Source organism: Saccostrea cucullata, unplaced genomic scaffold, assembly GCF_032062105.1.
Source record: "Saccostrea cucullata isolate Sc308-1 unplaced genomic scaffold, CSIRO_AGI_Scuc_v1 ctg1567, whole genome shotgun sequence".
In the NCBI taxonomy this organism is placed as follows: domain Eukaryota; kingdom Metazoa; phylum Mollusca; class Bivalvia; order Ostreida; family Ostreidae; genus Saccostrea; species Saccostrea cuccullata.
The window spans coordinates 160,815-184,933 of NW_026926165.1; the positions used below are offsets into that span (position 1 = coordinate 160,815).

Consider the following 24,119-nt stretch of genomic DNA (forward strand, 5'->3'; position numbering starts at 1 on the left):
TCCAACTGCATTGTTATGTTTCATGTTTTGATGAGTAAAATATTCTTATCCAGTTCAATTTTATTTAAGTAAATCTATGAAATCTATTATGATTGCGTAAAGGGGAATAACTCTTCAAGTTAAATGGATATCACTATTGTATGCTTACGTTACGATATTGTTATGGTCAATACATAATCAACTGACTTCCATATGAAAGGTTTGAGCAGATCAATTTCCAAAGATTTAAAGTCAATTACCAAACTTAACTCTACACAAATTCAGTACAAATACTGTCACAAATACTGTCTATATGTTTTATTAGGGCCCCGCAAGGATTTGCGGGTGCCCTATAGTAATCACTCCGTCCGTCTGTCTGTCTGTCCGGGAAATAGGTCCACAAATTTTCTGTTTTATTAATAATTTTTTTTATGGTTAATAACAAATTTAGAGGTATCAACAATAAAACAATGCTAAGTTTGGTTCTCTATGTCTTCTGGTTTGGAGCTGGGGTGGTGGGGTAGATTCCTTAATTTTATCCTTTTTTTCATTGTCAATCAAGTACAATTTGGTATGGTAGTTCTCAGAAATCATATTTTGATGCTAAGTTTGCATTTAACCATTAAATGCAGTGTAACTTTATATAGGAAAGCAGCAAAGAGATAACTGAGGAAGATGTTCCCATTGTAAACTGAATGCTGTTATGAGTCCCTTTTGTCTCTGAAGAAAATCCAGAGCATTATCTTTATCTGTCAAATTGAGATGAATTAATCTGCAAATGAAGTTTTTTTAGTTAAATCAATTTGTAAATGAACACTCTGAAATGTGTATTTAAATTTTTATAATTTATTTTTGCATAGTTATGATTTCATGTTTTGAAATAGATTAAGATTTTTTGATTTACCTTTTCACTTTATGTTGTTCAAAAATATTATTAATTTTTAGGATAGTTGTATAAAAAATCTATCAAATCTGAAAAAGTTCTTATTGTAATTAGAAGAAAATGAAGGAGGAATTAATCCCTTGGGAAGTTAAATGGAAAATCACTACTTTGTATGAAAACCTTTGTCTGCAACTGCTGTTTGTTTGAAGTTAATTGTTCATGATATTTGCATTCATTGAACATTTTGTATAATCAAGCTTCATAATTGTTTAAATATACATTCAATGTTAAGGTTCTTTACTGCCTAATGTAAATACAAGGATATTATTTTCAGGTTTTTAATATTCAATTACCAAATTTTAAGAATACAGTTGCTACACAAATTCAGTACAAATACTGTCACAAATACTGTCTATATGTTTTATTTCAAATGTTTTTAAAAGCTTTTTGGTATTTGAAAAGAGTCAAACAGTGGAGTATATCCACGTTTTTATTTCATTTGTATTTTTTTTAATAGAAAGAAACCAAAACTGAAAATGCTTGAGCAATCAGGTGTTGTCAAAGGAGTTTATTTACAACATTTATGAAATAATATAAAATATATACAAGAATGTACATGATACTAAATTAAAAAGTACCATGCAAATTCAACTTTTAAAAGCCCTCACTTTATAAATATACATCATCTATTTTACAACATACTAGGTTTTAAGAAAATGGGTTCTGTAATAAAAAGATCTATAAAATTTGCAAACAAAATGTCTCATGGCCACTTGACATGAATGGTATAAAAGGCCAGGAATGTTTTTGCTACGCTATTCAGACAAAAGGACGGGAGACAGTCACAGTTCCATGTAGTAACACTTGAGATCATTTTCAGTATTCATGATAGAAGCCATGAGCTGGCATCTGACCCTGTGCCAAGTCCATACGTATCTGCCACCTGAGCGATTTCCTCTGCTTATCTGTTGGTACCACATACTTGTTTGGAATGAATACCTTTTGTGGTTTCTGAAAAGAAAACAAATTAAGAATTGTTAATAATTTTAAGAGAGAGGTTAAGTTTTATTCAATAACTCTAAAATGTATGCAATTTAAAATTGAAGTAATTAATAATAATCTAAAATGTAAGAAACTTTATTTAAATCAAAAAGACCAACAAGTACCTATCAACAACTAGATTCTGCAATCTTACATACAATGTGTCATGCTCTGTGTGAAAATACTCTATATTTTCATTATATGTACATGTTTTACCAAATTTTCTATTACGACCTCTCACCTTTTCTATGACCTGATCCTGTGCCAGCATTTGTTCCCTGATGTTCCACCTCAGCTGGTTATGTTTCTTCTCTCCCGGTGCTCGCTGTTGACTCCATGACTGCCGGAACTGTTGGTACCGTGCCACAGGGTCAGACTTGCGTATGTTTCTTGTGTGGGGATGTTCCGAAGGTCTCAAAATAACTGTAATGCCATTTCATAGAACCATGAATCAGATCTTTACAGGAATTCCTTATATTAAAACATTAAAACTAGTCATTTTCAAATTAGTAAGAACCAGTTGTCTAACTTACAAATCTACCTCCTCTCCAATTAATGAAGGGAAAACTAATAAATGTACTGAACTGCAAATTTTTATTAATTGCAATTAATTGCACTTTTTAAACCTTCAGAGTTTAACATAAAATATTCCATGTTGTTTGACATAAGGCTTACCTGATGCAGGTCTTGGGTCATCTGGAGACAGGCGATAGGGAGGCTGTACATATGAAAGAAAAAATAACTTGTTAGGCCTTAGCAATTCACTTAGATGTAAAATGACATGTACTGCTTTTCCCCATTAAGGACAGATGATACAAACTTTTGTCAAAAATTTTGGAAAATAACATGTTTTAATGAATAAAATGAATAGGATTCACCGCGTAGTTGCTAATTTTTTATTCAAAGTTGCACAAAAATGGAATTTCAAGTGAAAAATATTTGTATAGAATAATAAGGCTGGTTTCAGAAGGGTAAAATTTTGAACATCACAGAAGGTTTACAATTTCTTTCTATTCTAGAAATTTATTATTTGCATCATTTGCAATGAAATTAGGTTAAAAGATATATACCAATCTGGGCATTCATTTTTTGTTTGTATCATCTGTCCTTAACAGAGCATGTGTGTGTAACATATTATGTAAAATAAAATACGCTGATAGTGAAGTGCAAATTTGGTCTATTATAAACAATCAGATACAACCATTTGGTTAACCTTTTAAAACCATAGGGAATGAGAATAACTTTCCCGTGAGTGTGAATTCATGATAAGTGTGTTAATGAAATTTAAACATCTACAGTATGAACATGAGTGAGTATTGTACACTGTATACCTCTCCAGCAGGAGCCGTCTGTGGTCTGTCTGTATCTATTCCTAACAGTCTCAGCCTCTCGTTGATGTCAAGAACACTTCCTACAGTCATAAAACATTTTATGTTGAATTCATGCTTAAACAATGTGGATAACTTTGTCTTAATAAAAGTCTGCAAGATTTTAATGATTGCCTACAGACCTTAACACTCACCTGTTTCACTCTCTGTGAAAGATTCATCTATTACTTTTGATCCATCTGTTCTTTTTCTGTAAGAATTTTTTTCATAAAAATTATTTATTAAATGCTTTATTTGGACATTTGAAGAAATCAAAATTAAATGAAATTTTTAACTTTTATTAAGTGACTGAAAATTTTGAATTGAAATCAAAATAGTTGACTAATAATATGTTAACTGAAATTATTTTACTTTTATCCTGACATGTCGTCCTTTGTCGTGTCGAGGCGACTGTCGTATAAGGCGAAATCTCCCCGTACCTGATTTGGTTCTGAGGGGAGGGGCTTCCTTAGGATGGGATCCCCATAATCATATCGTCGTGGCCTGTTTTCCTTCTCCTGGAAAGAAAAAAATCTCTTTTTACTTACTTATGTCACATGATTATAATACAAAAGATTAATTTACAGTTAGATTTTTTTAGGTCACCTGAGTCACTCAGGTGACCTATTCTATGATCGTCGTACGTCGTTCGTCGTACGTCTTGAAACGGTCGTAAATGAACATTTTCTTCTTCTCTGCAACCACTCAACCAATTTCAACCAAATTTGGCACAAAGCATCTAATGAAGGGGAACAAAAATTGTGAATTTCATGACTCCCCTGGGGCCTGGGGGGTGGGGCCAAAACCACTAAAATTAATGCATCTTAAAAATCCTTCTTTACACCTGGACATCAAGCAGTCAAACTGTATGCATGATTGTAATCAGCATTGAGTCCTATACCAAAATTGTGAAATTCATGGCCCTGGGGTCAGGGGTACTTGTGCTACGGGGCTAAATAAGTATATAGTGAAAATGTCGTATTAAATAAACTCCTTTGTCGTGTCAAAATTGTAGGCGACTGTTCTGGTATAAGGCGATTATATCTGAAAATACATTATTTCTTTGAAAATCCATTTCTCTGATTTGGTTTAAATAAACTAACTAAGTACATAGTTATGATAAGCAAGGTGCCTTACCAAAATTGTGAATTTTATGGCCCCAGGGTCAGGGATTCCCCATAATCATATACATGTATCGTGAAAAAACATTAAATCTGTTTTCCTTGTTCCTGGATTTTAGAAAAAAATCTCTTTTTACTTACTTATGTCACATGATTATAATACAAAAGATTAATTTACAGTTAGATTTTTTTTAAAGAAGTTGGTAATATTCAATAAATGTCCCAAATCTGATATACTCAACAATTTTTTTATCACTATAGTGTACAAATAACAACTACATACATGTCTTTATTTTAAGTTATAACTATATCAGAAATTACAAAAGCAATCTTCTAAAAAGAATTATTTTCATCCCTGATAGTAAAACTGGTTATAAATCTCTTCTTTCTATTTTTTGTGTAGAGCTTTGTAATAAATTTCTTACAAATAATATCAAGAAACTTTACATCATCACTTACTGCAGCCAAGTAACCTGGCAGGGGGTTTTCTGGTTGTCTGTGTGAGGGACCTACAGAGGTAAATGAAAATTATGATGTCAAGGAATATTATTACCTAGTTTATAATTCAAATAATTGTTCAAAGTTTAACAAGAAACCTTTAAGGCACAATGCTTATTTGAGGACCTTGCTCTTACTAATAATAATTATTATGCTTCCTGTCAGTTTGTCTCTATATAACCCATACCCTACTATTATCGCATAGTGGTCTAAGGATTTACAATATTATGCCGAAATAGTGCACGGGAAAGTTCTGAATAAAATTCTTCAATGCACACACCAGGAATCGCACTCACGACCATGAGGTTGCTAGTCCGATGCCTTATCGATTACGCCACAGAGACGATCACTGATTAGGAGAATTTTATTAAATATATAAAGTTAATTTATACAACTGACAGAAGAAGGAGAAAATAGACAAATATTATTTGAAAACAGTTAAATTTATTCTAAGGAATCTTAGATAAATGTGTACAACAAAGTTTCAAACTAATTACATACAGATCGTTAGATGAATTGATATCTGGTTATAAAACGCTTTTTTATATAGCGCTTTTGATGTAAAAGAAAATTATCAATGTGAATCCACGTCTGTAAACGAATCAGTCTTACTAAGTACTAACAAAACAGAAAATAAAGATGAGTATCTTTGGGACAGAAAATCCTGATTTATTTAGAGAAAATACTAGTAACCAAAATAACTAAGCATGCAACTAATTTTAGCATGAAGATTTTGAATGAGCTTTTGCAAGTGCGCTGTGTTACCACCATTATTTTCTGGAAAAAATCAAATGGATTGCCGCATAAATAATAACAACAGTCAGCATAATAATAACAATAGTGTTATAATTCAAATAATTGGCAGGGTTTAACAAGCACTCGCCTCCGGCTCGTGCACCATGTGCACAATGCTTATTTGAGGCATTGCTGCATAATGCAACACTATTATATAAATACAGGTGACTCTCGATGGCTCGAACTCCGATCTCTCGAAGTTCTCTATCTCTCGAAGTGAACCTCCGGTCCCGTTTTTTTCCTCTATATAATTAAGCAAATTTACTCGTGATCTCTCGAACTTCTCTCTCTCGAAGTTCTCTATCTCTCGAACCAAAATCTGGGTCCCGTTACACATATTTCATTGAATTTTACTCTCTATCTCTCGAAGTTTTGATTGCGCGCGTTTATACTCGCCAATCAAGCGTAAAATTGATGCAGTCTGGACTTACCTGGAAACAATGAAAGCCATGGGCTGGCATGGAGGTGTTAATTGGGTGTTTACATAGATGACACTACACCTGTGGGTTGTCCGTGTTTTTATATAATTAGTTGGTTATTAATTACAGGGTAGATTATAAACAACTTATTTCGAATTGAAACTGAGACGATAATTTTTAGAAATTTAATTAATAGATGTTCGTTTCAGTAAGTTCCAATAGACTATGAACTTTTATCATGATTAAATAGAGTCTAAATAATTCCAGCATGGCAAATATTGCACAAGAAAATTCCTTTCTCAAGGACTGAATACCGATTAAGAAAAATCTGTTGAACATTGATGAAGGTCCCGATCAAGCCGCGGAATAGCCAAACCGACAATTGCTATTCGGGTTTCACGTAATCATGAAATAACAATAAATAAATACTAAAACTTTAGAAATTAGTTTTATTTATTTGAAATGCAATCATTGTTGTTTATATCAGGTAAACTACCTGTCAAATATGATTGAAAGCGTGCAATGACTTTATTTACATATACTTCCGGTATCTATAAAAGTAGAACTTCGGTGATCGGAACTGAAAATTCCGGATTTTTTTTACTTTCTATCTCTCGAATCCCTCGATCTCTCGAACTTTTCTTGCGGTCCCTTGAACTTCGAGAGATCGAGAGTCACCTGTATGTTTTGAAAACAAAAATTTGTTCTAGCTTCTCTGCCTTGAAAGAGACTCTAAATAAATAAATTTATTTTTAAGTTTCATTTCATTATACCTAAGAAAGAGTCCGAAGCATCTGTTTGAACTTGAGAGGACAGAGTTGTGTCCCTTGAGAGTCTGCTTCTCTCATGTTGTATGAGTACTCGTAAATCTGAAATTAAAAGGAAATCATCCATGTTGTCACCATCATTATTAGCTATCTGCCTATAGAGAGTGAATTCTAATAACTCAAGAAAGAAGAATGTGTCAAAATTGTACCTTTCTTAAACTCTAGAAGTCTTTCATGTGGAATACTCCTGTATCCTAGCTTACATAATTCATCTCGGATTTCATCATCTGTGAACTCAAACTCATCATCCATTTTTTTCCCTTATAATCTGCAAAAGAATTATATCTACATTTAAATATAAGATGAGGGCAGGCACTTAGTGACTTGCATAGTGACATTAGTGTACAGTCTAAAAATCTAATCAAGTGTTCTTTGTTCAAAGCTTCTCTTTCCATAATATTTTGGGGTAATATTTTCTTTCAGATAAATTGCAAGGATTCAAAATCAAAAAAATATACCATATATCTTAATGGTTTTTCTTATCTCTGATCACTCTCATTCAGTGACTGGGATCTATCACATTAAGCCATTCTATGATAAATAACTTATAGCTCATGCATTTGAGGTGTCAACTGAATTCTGTTTACATTATTACTATTTATGAAAGCTTTAATTTGATCAGTGTTTCACAATCAGAAGGGCAAGCTCTAAAATATCAAATGCAATTTGCCAGGGGGTCCAACAGACTCAAGACCCCTGGCATTGTGAGGATGTCAATCATTAACGGTACATATAAAATCCAATGGTAACTAATACAAGATGCAGTGATTTTCTTCTTATCGACTCAAGCCTTTAAAATTGGGGATTTTTTAAATGAAATTTAATCACTTATTGGGACATTTTAATGCATTTTTTTTCAAGCAATACTTATGATAAGAACTATAAATTGGAGAATAACGTTTCTTAAAATTTTAGTTATTGACAATGGATCTCAAAACCTGGCCATGTTTGTTTACTTACAGGTACATTGATCAATTGATTACTATTTGTGCATTCAAAAATCGTACATATGCAGTTCATTCATAAACATGCAATTATGATAATGCTGATCATGATGACAAGGAATTTACAAAAAAAATAATTAGTAATACAGCTTATAATCTGCAATGTTAAGAATCTATTTTTGTGTTATTTTAATGTTTAATAATATAAACGAAGATACTGCTGAAATTGGGAATAAAAGAATAAAAGGAACAAAATTTCTGGTTTGACTCTGCATGGATGTAAATCAAGTCTAAACATGCATGAATTTTCAAATATTCCATTCAATTTCAAAACTTCTTCAAAATCACGAAGTTTTAACAGAAAAAAATACGACAGAATAAACAATTATTAAATGTAAGAGTAAGATACTTGCATTACCTTCCTTACAAATGTTAAAACTGGAAGAAAAGTTCATAAACTCTCTCTTGAATTTTCAAATATGCCCTCCATGATGTCAACAAACTGATATGGTGTAAGCGGCCTTTTATAAAAGAAATGTAAAAAGAACAAAAAGCTTCATTAAAAAAGGTTGATGGTGATATATTTTTGAAAACCTTATTATATAATGGGTGTTTCAATCCATTTGAACTAAAATACCTTTTCATATTTCATAATATAAATAATTGTTTTAGTTATTGATTGATGTAAGCGACTCTTCAACTTCCGGTCCTCAAAGGACTAGGTATTTTCAAGTTTTATAACGTTAATCTTAAATGTAACACTTTACACGTGCTCGTGATATCTTAAACAACTGAAGGATAGTCAGTATCCTTTATGTTACCAATATTTTCATGAGATTTTTTGTAATTTTTAATGCTGCGATAGTTGTTATTATGTGACCATTATGACCTTGTGCTGAAATCAAATAGAAATGAATTTTGTTTTATTTTCAGATGAAACTGAACAGAGCTCTACAGTTTGCAAAGAAAAATAAGTTAGCTATTTTGTTTCCCACATTAACAGCTGGCTTTATCCTTCACGATTTGAATCGTACAAGGATTTTTAAAGCTAAAGTGGCAGAAAGAGATAGGAGGAGATTGCAGGAAAAGGGGAACAAGTAGCAAAGATGCCTGGTCCTAACTTCAACTTTACACATTTGGTATATCACTATAAAATTATTTAAAATGATATGTGTGACCAATTTTTTTCTACAAATTTTGAATTGATTCCTTCAGTTGAAAATGTTGCACATCTTTCAGGTGCTATGAATGACAGTAAAATGTGCATATATTACCGATTCATCTGAACTAAAATTATTTACAAAAATTCAAAATCATATTCATCTTAGTAGTACAGTCATAAATAAGTGTACTAGAGTTTTTGACCTGACATGTATAAGTTAGTTGTATATTAGCTGGTATATAAATCAGCTGAAATTCTGAAAAGAAGCAGTGTGGAATATTGCACTACAGATTTTTGTATAAATGAGTACACATAATGAACTGAGCCATTTAATTAGTACGTCATTTGAATATAAAACTGCATCTAACACATTCTGCCAACTAGACTGTCAGATGTCTCTAAAGAATCCTCACACCTTGCAAATAATTTCTACTTTAATATTTTTCTTCGATACTGTAAGTCATTTCAATTCCTTAGTGTTAAAATTTCACGACTCCTCAAAAAGTATTAATCACGATGGTTTAAATTTCACGCTGCAGGAATTTAATTTAAAGTTTGCATAAGCATTTAAACATCTTCTAAAACTAATGATAACATTCACGATGGGTTTAATTTCGTGGGAAAATGATGAATCGCGAACATAATGAAATTAAAACCATCATGATTATTTACCAATCTACAGTATACAAGAGGATAGTTAAAAAAAACAATTCAATCACTACAAATCCAGGAATTCAGGTCTTGTAAGTTATATATATTGATGATTCATCATTGATATTGTATTTATTGAATTTTTAATTTCCATTTCAGACATCAGCACAGCGAAAGAGAACCCTGGTAGCTTTCTATTTAGCCATACCACCCCTGTTCATTGTGTGTAAATATTTAGAGAGGAAATTCGTATTTGACAAAATGGACAGTCATTTGAATAAAAGCAAACTCTTTGGTGGACGTACGTTACACCCAGATCCATGGTCTGGAAAAGAATGGTGAAATGTGAAGTTACAGCTGTTCGGATCAATCGGATGTAAAATAAGTGTTATTATTAAATAAATTTAATTTTAATCTGGAGATGTGTTTTTGTGGTTATTTTTCATTGACTTTATAGTTCATTTTTCATATTATGCTTTCAAAACATAACCTTAGTTAATTTTTCTCATGGTATTATCTAAACAAATTTTTTATGTTCCATTTGAAAGATGCACATGTCCCAACTGCAGAATGCTAAAGATTCATTCATGGGGACTTGCTTTAAGTCCCTTTCAACTTTTTATTTGCAATAAAGTAGAGGAGGGCTAGAGAAAGGTAAAAAATGTATAGGATAACTTGTATATTTTCCATATGTTGAAATAGAGGAAAATTCTTGATTTGAACTCTTACATTGCCTCTGTCAGACATGCATAGTATTACCAACACCTGCATGCATTGCTCAACTCTCAAAGTATATGTAGTGGCATTAGACACAGAGTACTATGCACATGTACACTGTATAGTCAGCAGGTTGTCTATGATGACAATGACTTAATTAAAGATCTTGGAATTTGTCAATTTGATCTACTTTGGAAAATCTTTAACCTTGGTCATTAGCTGCCTGAAAGGGGATTTAGTGTTTCAAAACTGCATCTTTTTTAAATTAAATTCCAGACTGTAAGATTAAACGACAATTATGGATATTTGAGGTGGTCAATATGGTTTGATTTTGACAAAAAAAATATATCAAAAGTGAATCTTGGATGTGCTTTTGTTATTACACAAGATTGTACAATGTTTTAATGTCATTTAAGGACATTTAGAAAGCAAGAAATTAGTATAAACAAGCAAACTCAAAGAATTGTGGTCCCCCACTTTCAGTGTCTTTGTGGGTAAAATGTCATTTTTTATGACATGTGTCAAATATGAACACCCTTTCATATATCATTTAGAAGTTATCACCAAAGTTGAATTTTTAAAAAATTAGGTCAATTGTGAAGGTCAAGGGGTCAGAAATTGTAGCATGCTTGGAGATATCTTGTTTCAGGAAATGCACATACAGGCGCTGATCCAGGAATTGAAGTTAGAGGGGGAGCCAAAAGTAGGTAGGGAGTCTGGAGGCCGCCTTAAGGCCCCCATTAAATCCACCACTGACATGTCACATATGAATCCGTATCTCTTCTCAATCAAAAGTTATAAGGAAAAAATCAACTTTTTTTTGAAAATAAGGTCTTCAACAAGGTCACAAGATTAACTAGTGCTAATTGTAACGGGGACTGTTACAGATGTTCCCCAAATGCTCCCCAACTCCCTTTTCGTGCCATATTCCCTGTTATCTTCATTAAATAAGACAAACTCTATGCATTTGAGACTTTAACAACGTGTACCCAGAAGTGTACCAAGTTCATTCAAATTCTAGCATTGCATGTGTGCGCATGTGAATGCATGTGCGTAATGACCATATCATCTTGTCTACACAATCTATATATTTTAATATACTAAATATTAAAGTATTTAATCCAAAAGTATTTAAAAAAATACGCTTATTCAAGTGTATTTTTGATTTTACTCATTTCACGTGCACTCACGTGCATACATGAGCATGGTGACCATACCTTCTTGTATAAGTTTTTAAAAAGTAGGTTAAACTTCAGGTCATGTGGTCAAAAACCATGGTGTATTTCGAAAATTCTTGTCCCAGGCAATACACAGGTCTAATATGAAAGCCCCATCTCTTCTCATTCAAAAGTCATGTGCAAGGAATAAGTGTTTGAAATGTAGGTCAAACTCCAAGGTCAGGGTCACAAGGTCAAAAAATATTTAGAAAGATCTTATCACAGGTAATACATATTTAATATGAAAGTCCTATCTCTTCTCATTCAAAAGTTATGGCCAATTCAAAGTAATACTTTTTTTTTTAAAAAAGTAGGCCAAACTTCAAGGCCAGGGGGGTCAAAAATCATAGTAAATTTAGAAAGATCTTGTGAAAGGTAATATACATGTGTAATATGAAAGCCCCATCTCTTCTCATTCAAGAGATATGACCAAGGTGAAAGTTTTTGTGACGGACGAACAGACTGATTTTGTGACCTTGAAGTTTGACCTACTCTTCAAAAATATTAATTTTTCCTTCAAAATTTTGATTGACATTTGCATTATCTGTGCATGCTATGATTTCTTACCCCTTGACCTTCACGATTGACCTAATTAAAAAAAAAAAAACTTTGGTGATAACTTCTGAATGAATATTATAGGGGGTTCATATTTGACACGATATGCCATAAAAATTACATCTCACCAACAAAGTCATCGAGAACAGGGGACGATTCTTTAAATTTGCTTGTTTTAATTTCAAGTTTGTTCTCACCATACGCTAATTGGCCTTTAATTAATAACAAAAAAATTCAAGTCTATGATTTTATTATTCAGTAACAAAACAACAAATGAAAAAATATAAAATTATATCACAGAGCTCAATAGCTACTGTTTTTTGAATGTAAATTATTTATGAGCACATTTAGTTTGCAATTTGCAAAAATTTTAAAATACTGGTAAATGATGTTGTGTCAACCTTAGATATATGGTTAGATGTCAACATGTATTTAAACATCAATGAAATAAATAAATTAATACATATGAATGACATTTTTCATCACTTTCAGCATTTGCATGAGATTTGCACAATACCTGTTTTACAAACAAGCATAATTTATGTCATTTTTCCTAGTCACAAATATGGATGAGAAGCAACTTTTTGTGATTAAAAGTTTGCTGTAAAGTGCAAATATTTTTTAAAAAATTCAAATAAAATAAAAATGTGTAAGACAAAACAATAAATATAAATGTGAAGGAATGTAGTTTTTCAAAATGGCAAATGAGCCACAGAAAATGGGCGGAATTGCTGTAAATAAAGAATCAAATGGAAATTCATTGATGAGATAAAGATCTCATGATAATTACTTAATTAATGGATCAAAATATCAATACATGTATAATAAATAAATTTAGAAAAATATCAAAATTTTAGCAAATTACATGTACTACCAAGAAATCAAAAACTATTCTGCTTGATAGTCATATCAATGACATTCTCAAAAACAATAAATTACTATAAAAATGTATGGAAAAAAAAGAATGAAAAATTTCTTTAAAAAAAAAAAAATCCTAGCAAAAATTAAATAACTACCTAAAATACAGTAAATTTCGATTTCGTATGTGAGAATCAATTTTCAAATCATGCAAATCTGCCACCTTGGATTTTGCCCTAAATAGTCTATCTTTTAGCTCCCTTCTCTTAGCAAGTTCTACTTCATACAGATTATGATAGTCTTTGAGATCAGATGAATACTTTGAGGTATAATCTTTGGTGAGGAGATGATCCACAGTGTAATCTTTGTATCTGTCGTGGCGACGGAGATTTTCCTTGCCGTACATGTCAAACGAGACTTTTTTCTTGGGAGAGTCTGGATCGCGCCTGCCTCTTGACAAACATGGATGCAAACCATCAAACAAGTCTATGTCATCTGAAAAGGATCATAAAATATAAATAGGAACAAGGAAAAAAATATATCTGGTGTGACATGCATCTTTGACTGGTAAATAATTGAATCTTATTGGCTCAAGATGCCTTTTAGTTTCACACACGAAGTGACACTTATGACTCCAAAATCTTCATGTCATTGAGATTAAATTGGTTTGATACAGCATCTGAAGCAAGTCTGGTAGTGTGTATTGATTGATAAATGCATCATCCATGCAAGTTTAGTCACCATAAGAATGGTTAACTTGAGAACAGACTCCTCCTAAAACTTTAATCTGGTCAATGGTCACTCATCTGGAAAAAATGTACATGTAGATGAAAGCACCTGAAGTAAGACTTTTGTCCATCATTTAGATGAATCATCAAAGCAGTTTTGTCCAGGTAGACTTTATTAATGTAGATACTTGACCGCAAGCTTGCTCCAAAAACTTTCACCTTGTAAAAACCTTGACATGCTCCACAACATTATTCTGGTCAGTGTTAGGAAAACATTAGTACATGTATCTCAAACACTTTTATTTTGAAGCTCGAATCAGTTATTCAGTAAGAATCTTAAATCTGATATCTTGAATCCTCCAATATTTCAAATTTTGTCTCAGGCTCATTGAGTTTGATATAATTAAATGATGTTTTACTGTACTTGTAAAATATGCAGCATCTGAAACCTGATTGGTCTAATGAAACATACTATATTCATCACCCATGAAATTCTAATAAATTATCATCAATAAAGGGCTTAGAAATATATGGAAAGAAATCTGCTCCAAAAACATAAACCTTGGATGCTAATGCCTGAAGTAATACACAACTTTGTCAGGTTGAGCTAAAAGTAACTCATATGTATGTACAACCCTCAAATACACCTTTAATAGTGAATACCCATTTTTGATGGAATCATTAAATTTCATGGGTACATGTACCAGTTCTCCCAAGTTCCCATCTTGAGTGAATACTGATGTACAGTTATAAAGGTGAAGTTCATAATACATTTCAAAGCAATGGGGAATGAAAGTCACAGTGCATTTTAAAAAAATAAATTCCATAGTATTGTGATAATTAATTGATTTACATTACTTAATCAATGCATGGTATTGTTTCTTCAAAAGATATTTTTTAAAATATACATGTATATACATATACCAGTATTTCAAACTTTTAAAACCCATTTCATCTTCATTCCAAGAGTATGTAATTTTTCACCACATTATTTCAGAGTATACATACCCAAAGGAGGGTGATGGATGAGAGAATTTCGTGAAAATCAGATGCAAGCTATGATAAGTTATTACTACAAAAGTAAATAAATGGCACAAAAGTTAAAATTATGAAAGATTCTTATCTGAAAAACGATTTACCATTGGAAAAGAAAAAGAAGCCTGTTAATAAATAGACATATTGTCCAAACTAAATTTCTTAAACATTTTTAATTATAGACAGAATTGAACAAATTAATCATTAAATGGCACTCATATTCTGTCGTGAAAAATATCTCAGACTGTAACTACCAAAAACAGAAATCACTGAATTAACAAAATAACACTCAGATTTCGTAAAAGGAAATGGGCAATAATTATATTAGAGAATTTCTTGTTTTCCACTTGTGTTTTAGGTTATAAATTGATTAGTGCAACTCCAAGGGTAGCAAATAAAAGGCTATTTGACCTCATTTTTCAGATCAGATTCAAATGAAAATGACTATAACGTATAAATACACACATGAAAAGGAAATGCAAAAGCAAACACAAAATGAAAAGACAAACACAAGAATGAATATGTATTTGAATATATTTGAATATGAAATGAGACATGCATCAACAGACATGAAAAGATACAGGTAAGCATGATTTTACAGGAAGCACAGCACAGTCAAACATATTAAAAAAAAAGTGCAGTGGATATTTCAGTGGTTTGAACTTATAGCAAAGAAAGAAAGTACTTAAGCAGCTGGGATTTGAAACTTTATAAACAGCATTAAATAGAATAATTTTTTTTGATAAAGTCTCTTTTTTCTTAGTGTAGTCTACTTGTGTGCCAAGTTATTGAAATCAGACCAAAACTGTAGGAGGAGTAGCATTTTGAAACAATTTTACAGCCATTTCTATTTTTAGTAACCACGGCAACACCGTTCATCAAAATTAAAATTCAATACACAGAATTATGTATCTTAGTGTAGTCTACTTGTGTGCCAAGTTATACTGAAATCAGACCAAAACTGTAGGAGGAGTAGCATTTTGAAAGAATTTTACAGATATTTCTATTTTTAGTAACCACGACAACACCATTCATCGAAATCAAAAACCGATATATAGAATTATGTATCTTAGTGTATTCTACTTGTTTGCCAAGTTATACTGAAATCAGACCAAAACTGTAGGAGGAGTAGCATTTTGAAAGAATTTCACAGAAATTTCTATTTTTAGTAACCATGGCAACACCGTTCACACACACAAACTGATGCACAGAATTATGTATCTTAGTGTAGTCTACTTGTGTGTCAAGTTATACTGAAATCAGACCAAAACTGTAGGAGGAGTAGCATTTTGAAACAATTTTACAGAAATTTCTATTTTTAGTTACCACGGCAACACCATTCATCGAAATCAAAAACCGATACATAGAATTATGTAGCATAGTGTATTCTACTTGTGTGCCAATTTATACTGAAATCAGACCAAAACTGTAGGAGGAGTAGCATTTTGAAAGAATTTCACAGAAATTTCTATTTTTAGTAACCACGGAAACACCGTTCATCGAAATCGAAAACCGATACACAGAATTATGTATCTTAGTGTAGTCTACTTGTGTGCCAAGTTATACTGAAATCAGACCAAAACTGTAGGAGGAGTAGCATTTTGAAAGAATTTCACAGAAATTTCTATTTTTAGTAACCACGGCAACATCGTTCATCGAAATCAAAAACCGATACACAGAATTATGTATCTTAGTGTAGTCTATTTGTGTGCAAAGTTATATTGAAATAAGACCAAAACTGTAGGAGGAGTAGCATTTTGAAAAATTGTTTACAGACACGGACTGACGGACAGACAGACGGACAGACGGACGGACGCCTGACGCATTACTATCGCATAAACTCTTCTGGTCTCTGACCAGTAGAGCTAAAAAGTGCAGTGGATATTTCAGTTTTGAAAATTGCAATTATTTCTTTTAAAAATAAATTAAGGAAAACAAACTTTAAATCAAATGTTAATTTTTTTTCACTGCAATTTTTTTTTCATTGAATACATATTGAATACATATTGTGGTTATTGAAACACTAAAGATGAAAAACAGCACAGCAAAAGAAGATGACTGAATATAAAATGAAAGTTTGACTTTTGGCAAATATGAGCTGTGAAATCAGATTTCCAATGCATGAAGTACAGAAAACTGATTTTGCAGTATATTTACCATAGCACCATTAGAAAAAATTATTTTGCATAGAAATATTTCAAACAAACATGAAAGCAACACAGCAAAGGAATTTCAATCATCATTTCTTAAAATATTAACTTTAAAGCATGTGAAAATATGACAGAATATTGATTTCAAATTCCATGAGAAATGGTCAAAATTTAATTTTGCATTAAATTTTAATCTTGCATTAAAATGATTGAAATTTGAAGATTACATGCAGGAAAGATTCAAATTCCATGAGAAATGGTCAAATTTTAAATTTGAATTAAAATCTTGCATTAAAATGATTGAAATTTGCAAATGACAAGCAGGAAAATAGTTTTGATAAGGGAATCTGAATCTCTTGAGTTTCCCTCATCAATTTCCACTAAAAAGCAAATACACACACAGGGATAAAGCATGGAAAAATGGCACCATTAACTTCTTTTATTACTGTCCGAGTTAATTGGTGTCAAGGGTGATCTTTGAGTACCAAATTTAGACGGAATGCAAAGCAGAGGAAAGTTCATGGGTTTGACCACCATACGGGGTGGTGGCGCTATTGGGGACAATAAAGTTTTACCTCCATCCCCTGATGAGGAGACTTCGCGAGACAGGTCACTCTTTCTTCTGAATTCTTTACTTAGTAACTCAATTCTACAACAAAGAAGTGTAAGAAATCAATGTACATTTCTCTAAATGGAACAGTTTATTGGGGTAAAAAATCAGGTATAACCGTATAATGCTGGCTAATCTTACCGTTTTAATTTATCTTCAATCATTTTCTCCCTGATAGCAAGTTCTCGCTCTTGACCTAAAAGAAAAAAATGATTCAGAAGATGATGAAAAAATTTATAATATTAATGCAGCATTTTCTTGCCTTTATTTACTTCTAAATGTTTTCCTAAATGAAAACCAAAAGAAAATTTGACATCTCTGTAAAAATAAATAAAATCTCACTTTTTAATTCTTTTTCTTTCATTTCCAGTTTCCTCTCTTTAATCTTCAGTTCTTCCTCCCATGTATATAATGAGTCTGCCCCGGCACTACCCGCTGAGCTCCGTCGAGCACTGTCCAGTTTGAGACTCCTTCGGAGAACTATAGGATCTGCTAGGACGGCCTCAATGCTGGGTCTCTTGTTGACCTAAACAAAGATTAACACATAAAATAACTCTGTATATGTATTAAAAATGTTGAATATTACTGTGAAAACTAAGTGCTGTACAGTCCTGTCCCCGTAGTCATTGTACTTTTATATCATGGATCAAATATTAAATAAGTTTAAAAAATACTTTAAAATTCCCCTTCTCAGACATGCGCAAATCTAGAGGGGAGTGGGGGGACTGGACCCCTCCATAAAAATGCAGATTTATGATCTATATGCTGTATAAAATTGGTACAAAAAGTCATTGGTCGGAAGATTAAGTCACATATACCCACATTATAAATGAATGAAATGTTTTCCATGCTGCTAATATTATTGGGGTCAATACCATTTCATCAGATGAGTACCTCTAATGCAGATCTCCAAATTTTCCTGACACAGTATTTTTCACCAGAAATGTTATTTGGTATTTAAAAGTGTGATACAGTTTTAATAAGGTTACACTTTTTAATGGGATCTTTACTAGAAGAAATATACCTGAGAACAACATTTCCACAAGCAGCTAGTCTTGTTCAGTTACATAAATCTATTGTTTTCTTGAAAACATAAAGTGACATACAGTACCTCTACACAGAGTAGTTTGGAGATGATGCTGTTGAGATCTTCGGAGTATCGGCTGGGGATCCTCTTGTAGTCCCCCACACAGATCTTTTTATTCAGGTCCTGCTGGTTACTGGCCGTAAACGGGGGATGTAAGGCACACATCTCATACAGCATACAACCCATGGACCAAATGTCTGATTTCTCATTATAGGACATGTTGTTGACCAACTCCTATAAACAGAAACAAATTCAAGGTATCACATGTACAATGTATTGAACCAGATTCTGAGGCTTATCAGCAGCATATTATGAAGAATTTACTGTAAAATATTAACATATTTTTAGGGGTCAGATTTTCATGGATTGTGGAAAATATATATTGCTTCATGGGAAATTGATTTTGTTCAGTAGTACAATATGTGAAAAAATTGCACTCTGTGGTGGACATAAATTCATGGGTCTCTTCATACCTCAAAAACCATGAACATTAAACACAGACAAAAATTTGTGATTTCACAGTACATCAACAATATCATAATCAATAGCAGAGAATATCACATTCAACAGCATAGAAAAGTGAAGCTCTCTATCAACAAGTGTATGATATACATTATTCACATAAACTGAAAACGATATATTTAATTTTTTTTCTAGGCTGACAAGGTAAAGGGAATGAAGTTGTTGCACTTTAGGCAGTTATGCAAAAGAGTAACTGGAAATATCTGCATTCTCATTAACTTACAGGTGACATGTAGTACGGGGTTCCAACAAAGGTTTTGGCAAAGCTGGTTTCATGATGTAGAACTCTAGCCAGTCCAAAGTCACCGAGTTTCACATTATTGTCCGAGTCCAGAAATATGTTGGCCGGTTTTAGGTCTCTGTGTAACACTGCTTTACCATTCTTCCTGCGATGGCACTCCTTCAGAGCAGATGTCATTTGTATCAACATTTTCCACACAAAATCTTCATCCAGATAAGTTCTGCAACATAAAAATACATCATCTGTAATTTCTGTTGCTACCCTTAACCAGGAGCATAAAAGTTAGCTTCTCTTGACTATAATATTATGAATTAATCACAAGATGTGTAATAAAGCCCCAAAAAATTAGGTTTTTTTTTTTTTTTTTGCATTTTTGTGATATAAAGATTTCAGATTGGCTAAAGTCACTTTGGACTGGCTTGTTTTGTCTTCTTGCCAGTCCGAACTCTGTAATTATTTTAACTCTATAAAAAGAAAACTGAATGGAAGAGCTTTGATTAATGTAAATCATAAATATCTTTTACACTCTAAATTTTATCAATTTATAAGTATGTAATCCAAGATACAAAATAAATATTTCTTGGATCATTCATTCTTTTGAATGTTTTGAAATATCTTTTTACAATCAAATTTTATTAATATATAATTTATGATAAAATTTCCAAAATTACAAAATAAATATTCATTTGATCATTCACTCTTTGGAATGTAATACTTTTTGTTTTTGTCAGAACCAGTTGACCTACCCTTCTCTTCTACAACTTGAAATAAGAACTGATAAATCCCCTCCGTCGCAGTATTCCATGATGATGTAGATGGTGGTGTTGCTGCGGTCTATGATTCGGTCATAGTAGCGAACAATGTGTTTGTGTTTCAGTTCACGGAGTAAGTTGACCTCCGACACCAGCATCTGTTTCTCTGATTCTGTCATGGTGCCATACTCCATCTCCTTCCATACCAGAACCTTTATAGAAATAAAACATGAACTTAAGAACAAGTTGATATTAATTCTCCCTTTGAGTTGATTCCTGTTTCTCCAAATATATACGTATAAAATGTATCTTCTTTTTTTCTTAATTCCATACCATAGAAGTGTATAGTGAAAATTTTTAAAGCTTTTTTTTTTGGGGGGGGGGGGGGATGTTGTCAATGATGGAAATAAGACTGTTACAAAAACACTCTGACAAACAATTTACTTTAGCACATGCTGCATGCATAATAGCATAATCAAATGCATGCAGTGACTGAGTGAGAAAATACACATGTACCAGGTATGCAATATTTTGATTTCACATGAGCAAAACATTTACCTACACGGGTAATTTTAAAAATCATTTAAGTTTTATTCAGAACAATTAATTTCATATAGCTATTTCTCTACATGATAAAACATTTTAAGATTTTCACTTCCCTGAAGTCAAAGTTCAATGCTACAGTCATATCAGAGAAAGCAAACATTTCAACAGTTGTTCAACACATATATGATTAGCCTCTAATGGCATTTTAATTAATCAAGATTAAAAAAAATATTCAAAGAAAATAGTTATGTAAGACCTATTTACACCTTACCACAGGTACTATCAATGGGTTATTTATGGTTTCAAACACTATGATAAATCTACAGAATTTAGGCTCTTAGATAAGATTGCAACTCCATTTATCTCAATTAACTCCACAGCTGAACAAAGACTTCCAACTGACAATACAGATAAACAAGAAATTTATGTCCACAGAGCCATATTGCACACTTTTAATATCTAACTAATATTATGGTCAATTGAAACCTGAAAGTTTCACCAACAAATTTATGTTCACAAAGCTTTATCATGTATATTCAATTGCACCTTATACTTCTAATATCTAACTAATATTATGGTAAATTGAAACCTCAGAGTATACCTTTCCATCTCTCTTCCTCTTGATTTTCTTGCATGTTCCATATGATCCTGATCCAATGGTTCCAATGACTTCAAAATCCTCTAATGTACTGGGCATTCTGGGTCTAAAGTGGAGAAAAAAAATTAAATGATCATTTTTCAGCTACAGTTATTTAAAAAGATGATAAAATCAAATTCACTGCAAGCAAAATAAAAGATTGCCAAGATTGTAAAATTCAATCAATATAATCTCATTATAAGCCAACTACCTTCTCCCACATGCACATGCACATGTATGCATGACTTTTTGAAAGACTAAAAATGACTTTACACCTATGAGAAGAGGATCAAATAAGCCTCAACAATTAAACACAAAAAGAAAAAAAAATTCTTTTACTAACCTGTTAACAACAATGAAAATAATATTACAAGGAAATAAAAAGATCAAGCTGATTGTTTGAAAGATAATCTGAAGGCACCCTAAAGCTATTGACAAATGCCCTGGGGGCTTGGGTTATCAAGAGTTACCTGTCCATGGCAAATTGTAACTGCATTGTCACCCTTATTTAACACCTGTTATGGAATTATCTGTCAACACAGACACAAAGTGGCCGGGAAGGTAACACATATAAGAGAGAAACAGAGCCTTTAGTTTTGGAAGGGCTATTCAAAATTAATGAAGCAAGAAATATATACCTAGGGTGACAAAACAATTGAGTGATACATGTATATTAGCTAAATGAAAAGACAGGTATCTTGAGAAGAACACATATTATAGATCAATATACATTGTACTAGTGAAAGTACCCCGGTACCTAGACTAGTATACATATGATTATATCATGTATATATAATAATATCTCCAATTCCTTTTGAATTTGCAATGGATAATATAGTTTAATACACTGAATCATCAAACTAGATTTTTTTTCCAAAGGAATTAATCCTTAACACTATCTTTCAACACATGCCAGTGTCAATCTGTGATTGTCATAAGAAAGTGACATTCTGGGAAAAGCCTTCCAGTGTTGATTTTTTTTTTGTTAGTTTAATTAGTTTAACTGATGAATGGTTTATAATTAATGGGCAAAACTTTGTTCAAAAGGTGGCAGTTCTACAGTTTTACATCTTTTATACATGCATAAATTTTTGCTTTATATGAATATGTTAATAGTCTAAGAGTTGGCAGTGCAAATAGACCTATTTCATAAATTGAAAATTGGAAAACCACAAAAGTGTCAAATCAAAAGATGATGTGTAGTCATTAGATATTTCTTATCTGGATTGAGACAAATCTAGCATAATCCCCCTCCCCCCCAACCTATTTGTTTTTAATTGCCTTATTGAAAGATAATCATGAAGTTTGTTAATAAGAGTGTAAAAAATTCAAATTATTAGTAAATCAGGATGTGTGTATTATTTAGTGTATAGGTATAAAGTGGAAGACAACACATAACAAGATTCAGGTTGATGGGGAGACTTGATAATGAATAACGAATATTAATTAGTATTAAATCAGCACATATATATAACATAGCTTTATGGTTCAGAAGCTAATTAACAAGCAACTACTTTTTAGGTGAAATAATCAGTGTAAAAATTTTAATTCTTTTTCAAACCATGATACTTGATCATATAACATAATTAAAGTCTGTGCTTATAATCATTTTTTTTAATATGCTAAATAAGTGGATGATAATCATTGATGCCCCATTGATGAGAAAACAGTCCATCTCAGTTAGTTAAACTTCCTGCATAATTTGAAGAAGAGGATTGGCACAATGCAGATATTCAAATAAATCAAAGTTCCTTGTGCATATATTTTTCATTTATTTTTGTTAAAAGTGACATATACTAGGTTCGATGGGATGGGTGTTTGAACTTTGATTGTATTAATGTTTCTCATTCTGATTGTATTGTATTTTAACATGTCACTATAATAAACGATTTAAAACTTTCTTACTTAATATTATAATCTCAGTATTTTTATTTTAAAACAAAAGATAAATAAGGTATTAAGTATGCCTACCCAATACAAATATATCTTTACTCTTTATAAAAACATACTTTAATGATTCGAGACAGATCGTATATTCTCTTTTTTTCAGAGTTAACAACATATGCATGCCAACTAAGTTCTCAATAGCTTTGAAGTAATCATGTATAACCTTGAATTCATTTATTGCATTTTTTAAAATGTAATTAAAATTTGTAATGTTGATAGCATGCCCTGATATTTGTACAAAACTGTTGTCAAATTTCCTTACTTTCCAATTGACTTTGAGAGACCTGCAGAATAAGTAGAAATATGAGGATCCAAAGGGCATGGATCCAGCTGTTTATTTCCCAAATCCTTTGCTTCATTATTAACAGCACATTCTTTTTCTGCCTGCACAGACTGAATTACAGGTTTGGGGGGTATGGATGTCCCTGCTTCGTGGACAATTTGAGATCCACTCCCCATCATTTGCTGGGATAGACTTTTACTCCAACAATACCACTCTCAGAACAAGCAAAGATATAACCGACAGAAAACCAAAGTTGAAACATGAACAAACTCAAATGAACTGTTCTGACTTGCGTACAAAAATGTAAACATTGCAACATGAACAGACATGAAAATGCTCAAAATTTTGACAATGTTATTTCGAGTATTTGCAAACGTTTTAGGGCATAAGAATGGAAGTGTCACTTAAGTGTAGTATAACTCTCTAAAAATTAAACTTGTTTACCCAAATGAAGACCTCTGTCTTTTGTTTTCATGTGTTACCGAAGCGTGCTTCGAAATTACCGCATTATGAAATCGTCTTTGTTATTGGACAATAGAAAATGTTA

At 32.0% G+C, this 24,119-nt stretch overlaps 2 protein-coding genes and 1 long non-coding RNA gene across 5 annotated transcripts; 1 reads left to right on the forward strand and 2 right to left on the reverse strand.

Moving 5' to 3' along the window:
- Positions 1-1,414: 1,414 nt before the first annotated feature.
- LOC134270991 (centriolar and ciliogenesis-associated protein HYLS1-like) lies at positions 1,415-8,380 on the reverse strand. The gene is made up of 10 exons (XM_062753262.1): positions 8,293-8,380; positions 7,080-7,198; positions 6,877-6,972; positions 4,851-4,900; positions 3,649-3,788; positions 3,426-3,523; positions 3,235-3,314; positions 2,579-2,621; positions 2,145-2,326; positions 1,415-1,873 (listed from the first exon to the last, which is right to left on the reverse strand). Exons 2-10 carry the CDS (start codon positions 7,180-7,182, stop codon positions 1,739-1,741), a joined length of 927 nt encoding a protein of 308 aa, XP_062609246.1. The 5' UTR covers positions 7,183-7,198; positions 8,293-8,380; the 3' UTR covers positions 1,415-1,738.
- Positions 8,381-8,549: 169 nt separating this feature from the next.
- LOC134270976 (uncharacterized) lies at positions 8,550-10,107 on the forward strand. 2 transcript variants are annotated; one of them, XR_009992918.1, is made up of 3 exons: positions 8,550-8,596; positions 8,808-9,013; positions 9,847-10,107. It is a non-coding gene; the product is annotated as an uncharacterized LOC134270976 (long non-coding RNA). The 2 variants fall into 2 exon arrangements; XR_009992919.1 differs by having other exon boundaries at positions 8,573-8,675.
- A 2,302-nt stretch (positions 10,108-12,409) lies between these two features.
- LOC134270987 (serine/threonine-protein kinase Nek2-like) lies at positions 12,410-24,099 on the reverse strand. 2 transcript variants are annotated; one of them, XM_062753256.1, is made up of 9 exons: positions 24,017-24,099; positions 21,307-21,409; positions 20,154-20,371; positions 19,390-19,627; positions 18,669-18,878; positions 17,900-18,083; positions 17,699-17,753; positions 17,523-17,596; positions 12,410-13,529 (listed from the first exon to the last, which is right to left on the reverse strand). In XM_062753256.1, the coding sequence occupies exons 2-9, from the start codon at positions 21,400-21,402 to the stop codon at positions 13,189-13,191; spliced, it is 1,416 nt and encodes a 471-aa protein (XP_062609240.1). In that variant the 5' UTR covers positions 21,403-21,409; positions 24,017-24,099; the 3' UTR covers positions 12,410-13,188. The 2 variants fall into 2 exon arrangements, with proteins under 2 accessions (XP_062609240.1, XP_062609239.1); XM_062753255.1 differs by lacking the exon at positions 24,017-24,099 and adding an exon at positions 23,552-23,905.
- Between the last annotated feature and the right edge of the window lie 20 nt (positions 24,100-24,119).

What these genes read in the sequence shown, in the direction of transcription:
- LOC134270991 (XM_062753262.1), bottom strand. Translation starts at nt 7,182, where the DNA reads ATGGATGATGAGTTTGAGTTCACAGATGATGAAATCCGAGATGAATTA. An exon ending in TGCTTCGGACTCTTTCTTAG is followed by an intron (nt 4,901 to 6,876) that starts GTATAATGAAAT and finishes TTACCTCTGTAG; the next exon opens with GTCCCTCACACAGACAACCA. An exon ending in AGGATCAGGTCATAGAAAAG is followed by an intron (nt 1,874 to 2,144) that starts GTGAGAGGTCGT and finishes TTTTCTTTTCAG; the next exon opens with AAACCACAAAAGGTATTCAT.
- LOC134270987 (XM_062753255.1), bottom strand. Translation starts at nt 23,751, where the DNA reads ATGATGGGGAGTGGATCTCAAATTGTCCACGAAGCAGGGACATCCATA. An exon ending in CTCTCAAAGTCAATTGGAAA is followed by an intron (nt 21,410 to 23,551) that starts GTAAGGAAATTT and finishes TCTCCACTTTAG; the next exon opens with ACCCAGAATGCCCAGTACAT. An exon ending in ATTGAAGATAAATTAAAACG is followed by an intron (nt 17,597 to 17,698) that starts GTAAGATTAGCC and finishes TCTTTGTTGTAG; the next exon opens with AATTGAGTTACTAAGTAAAG.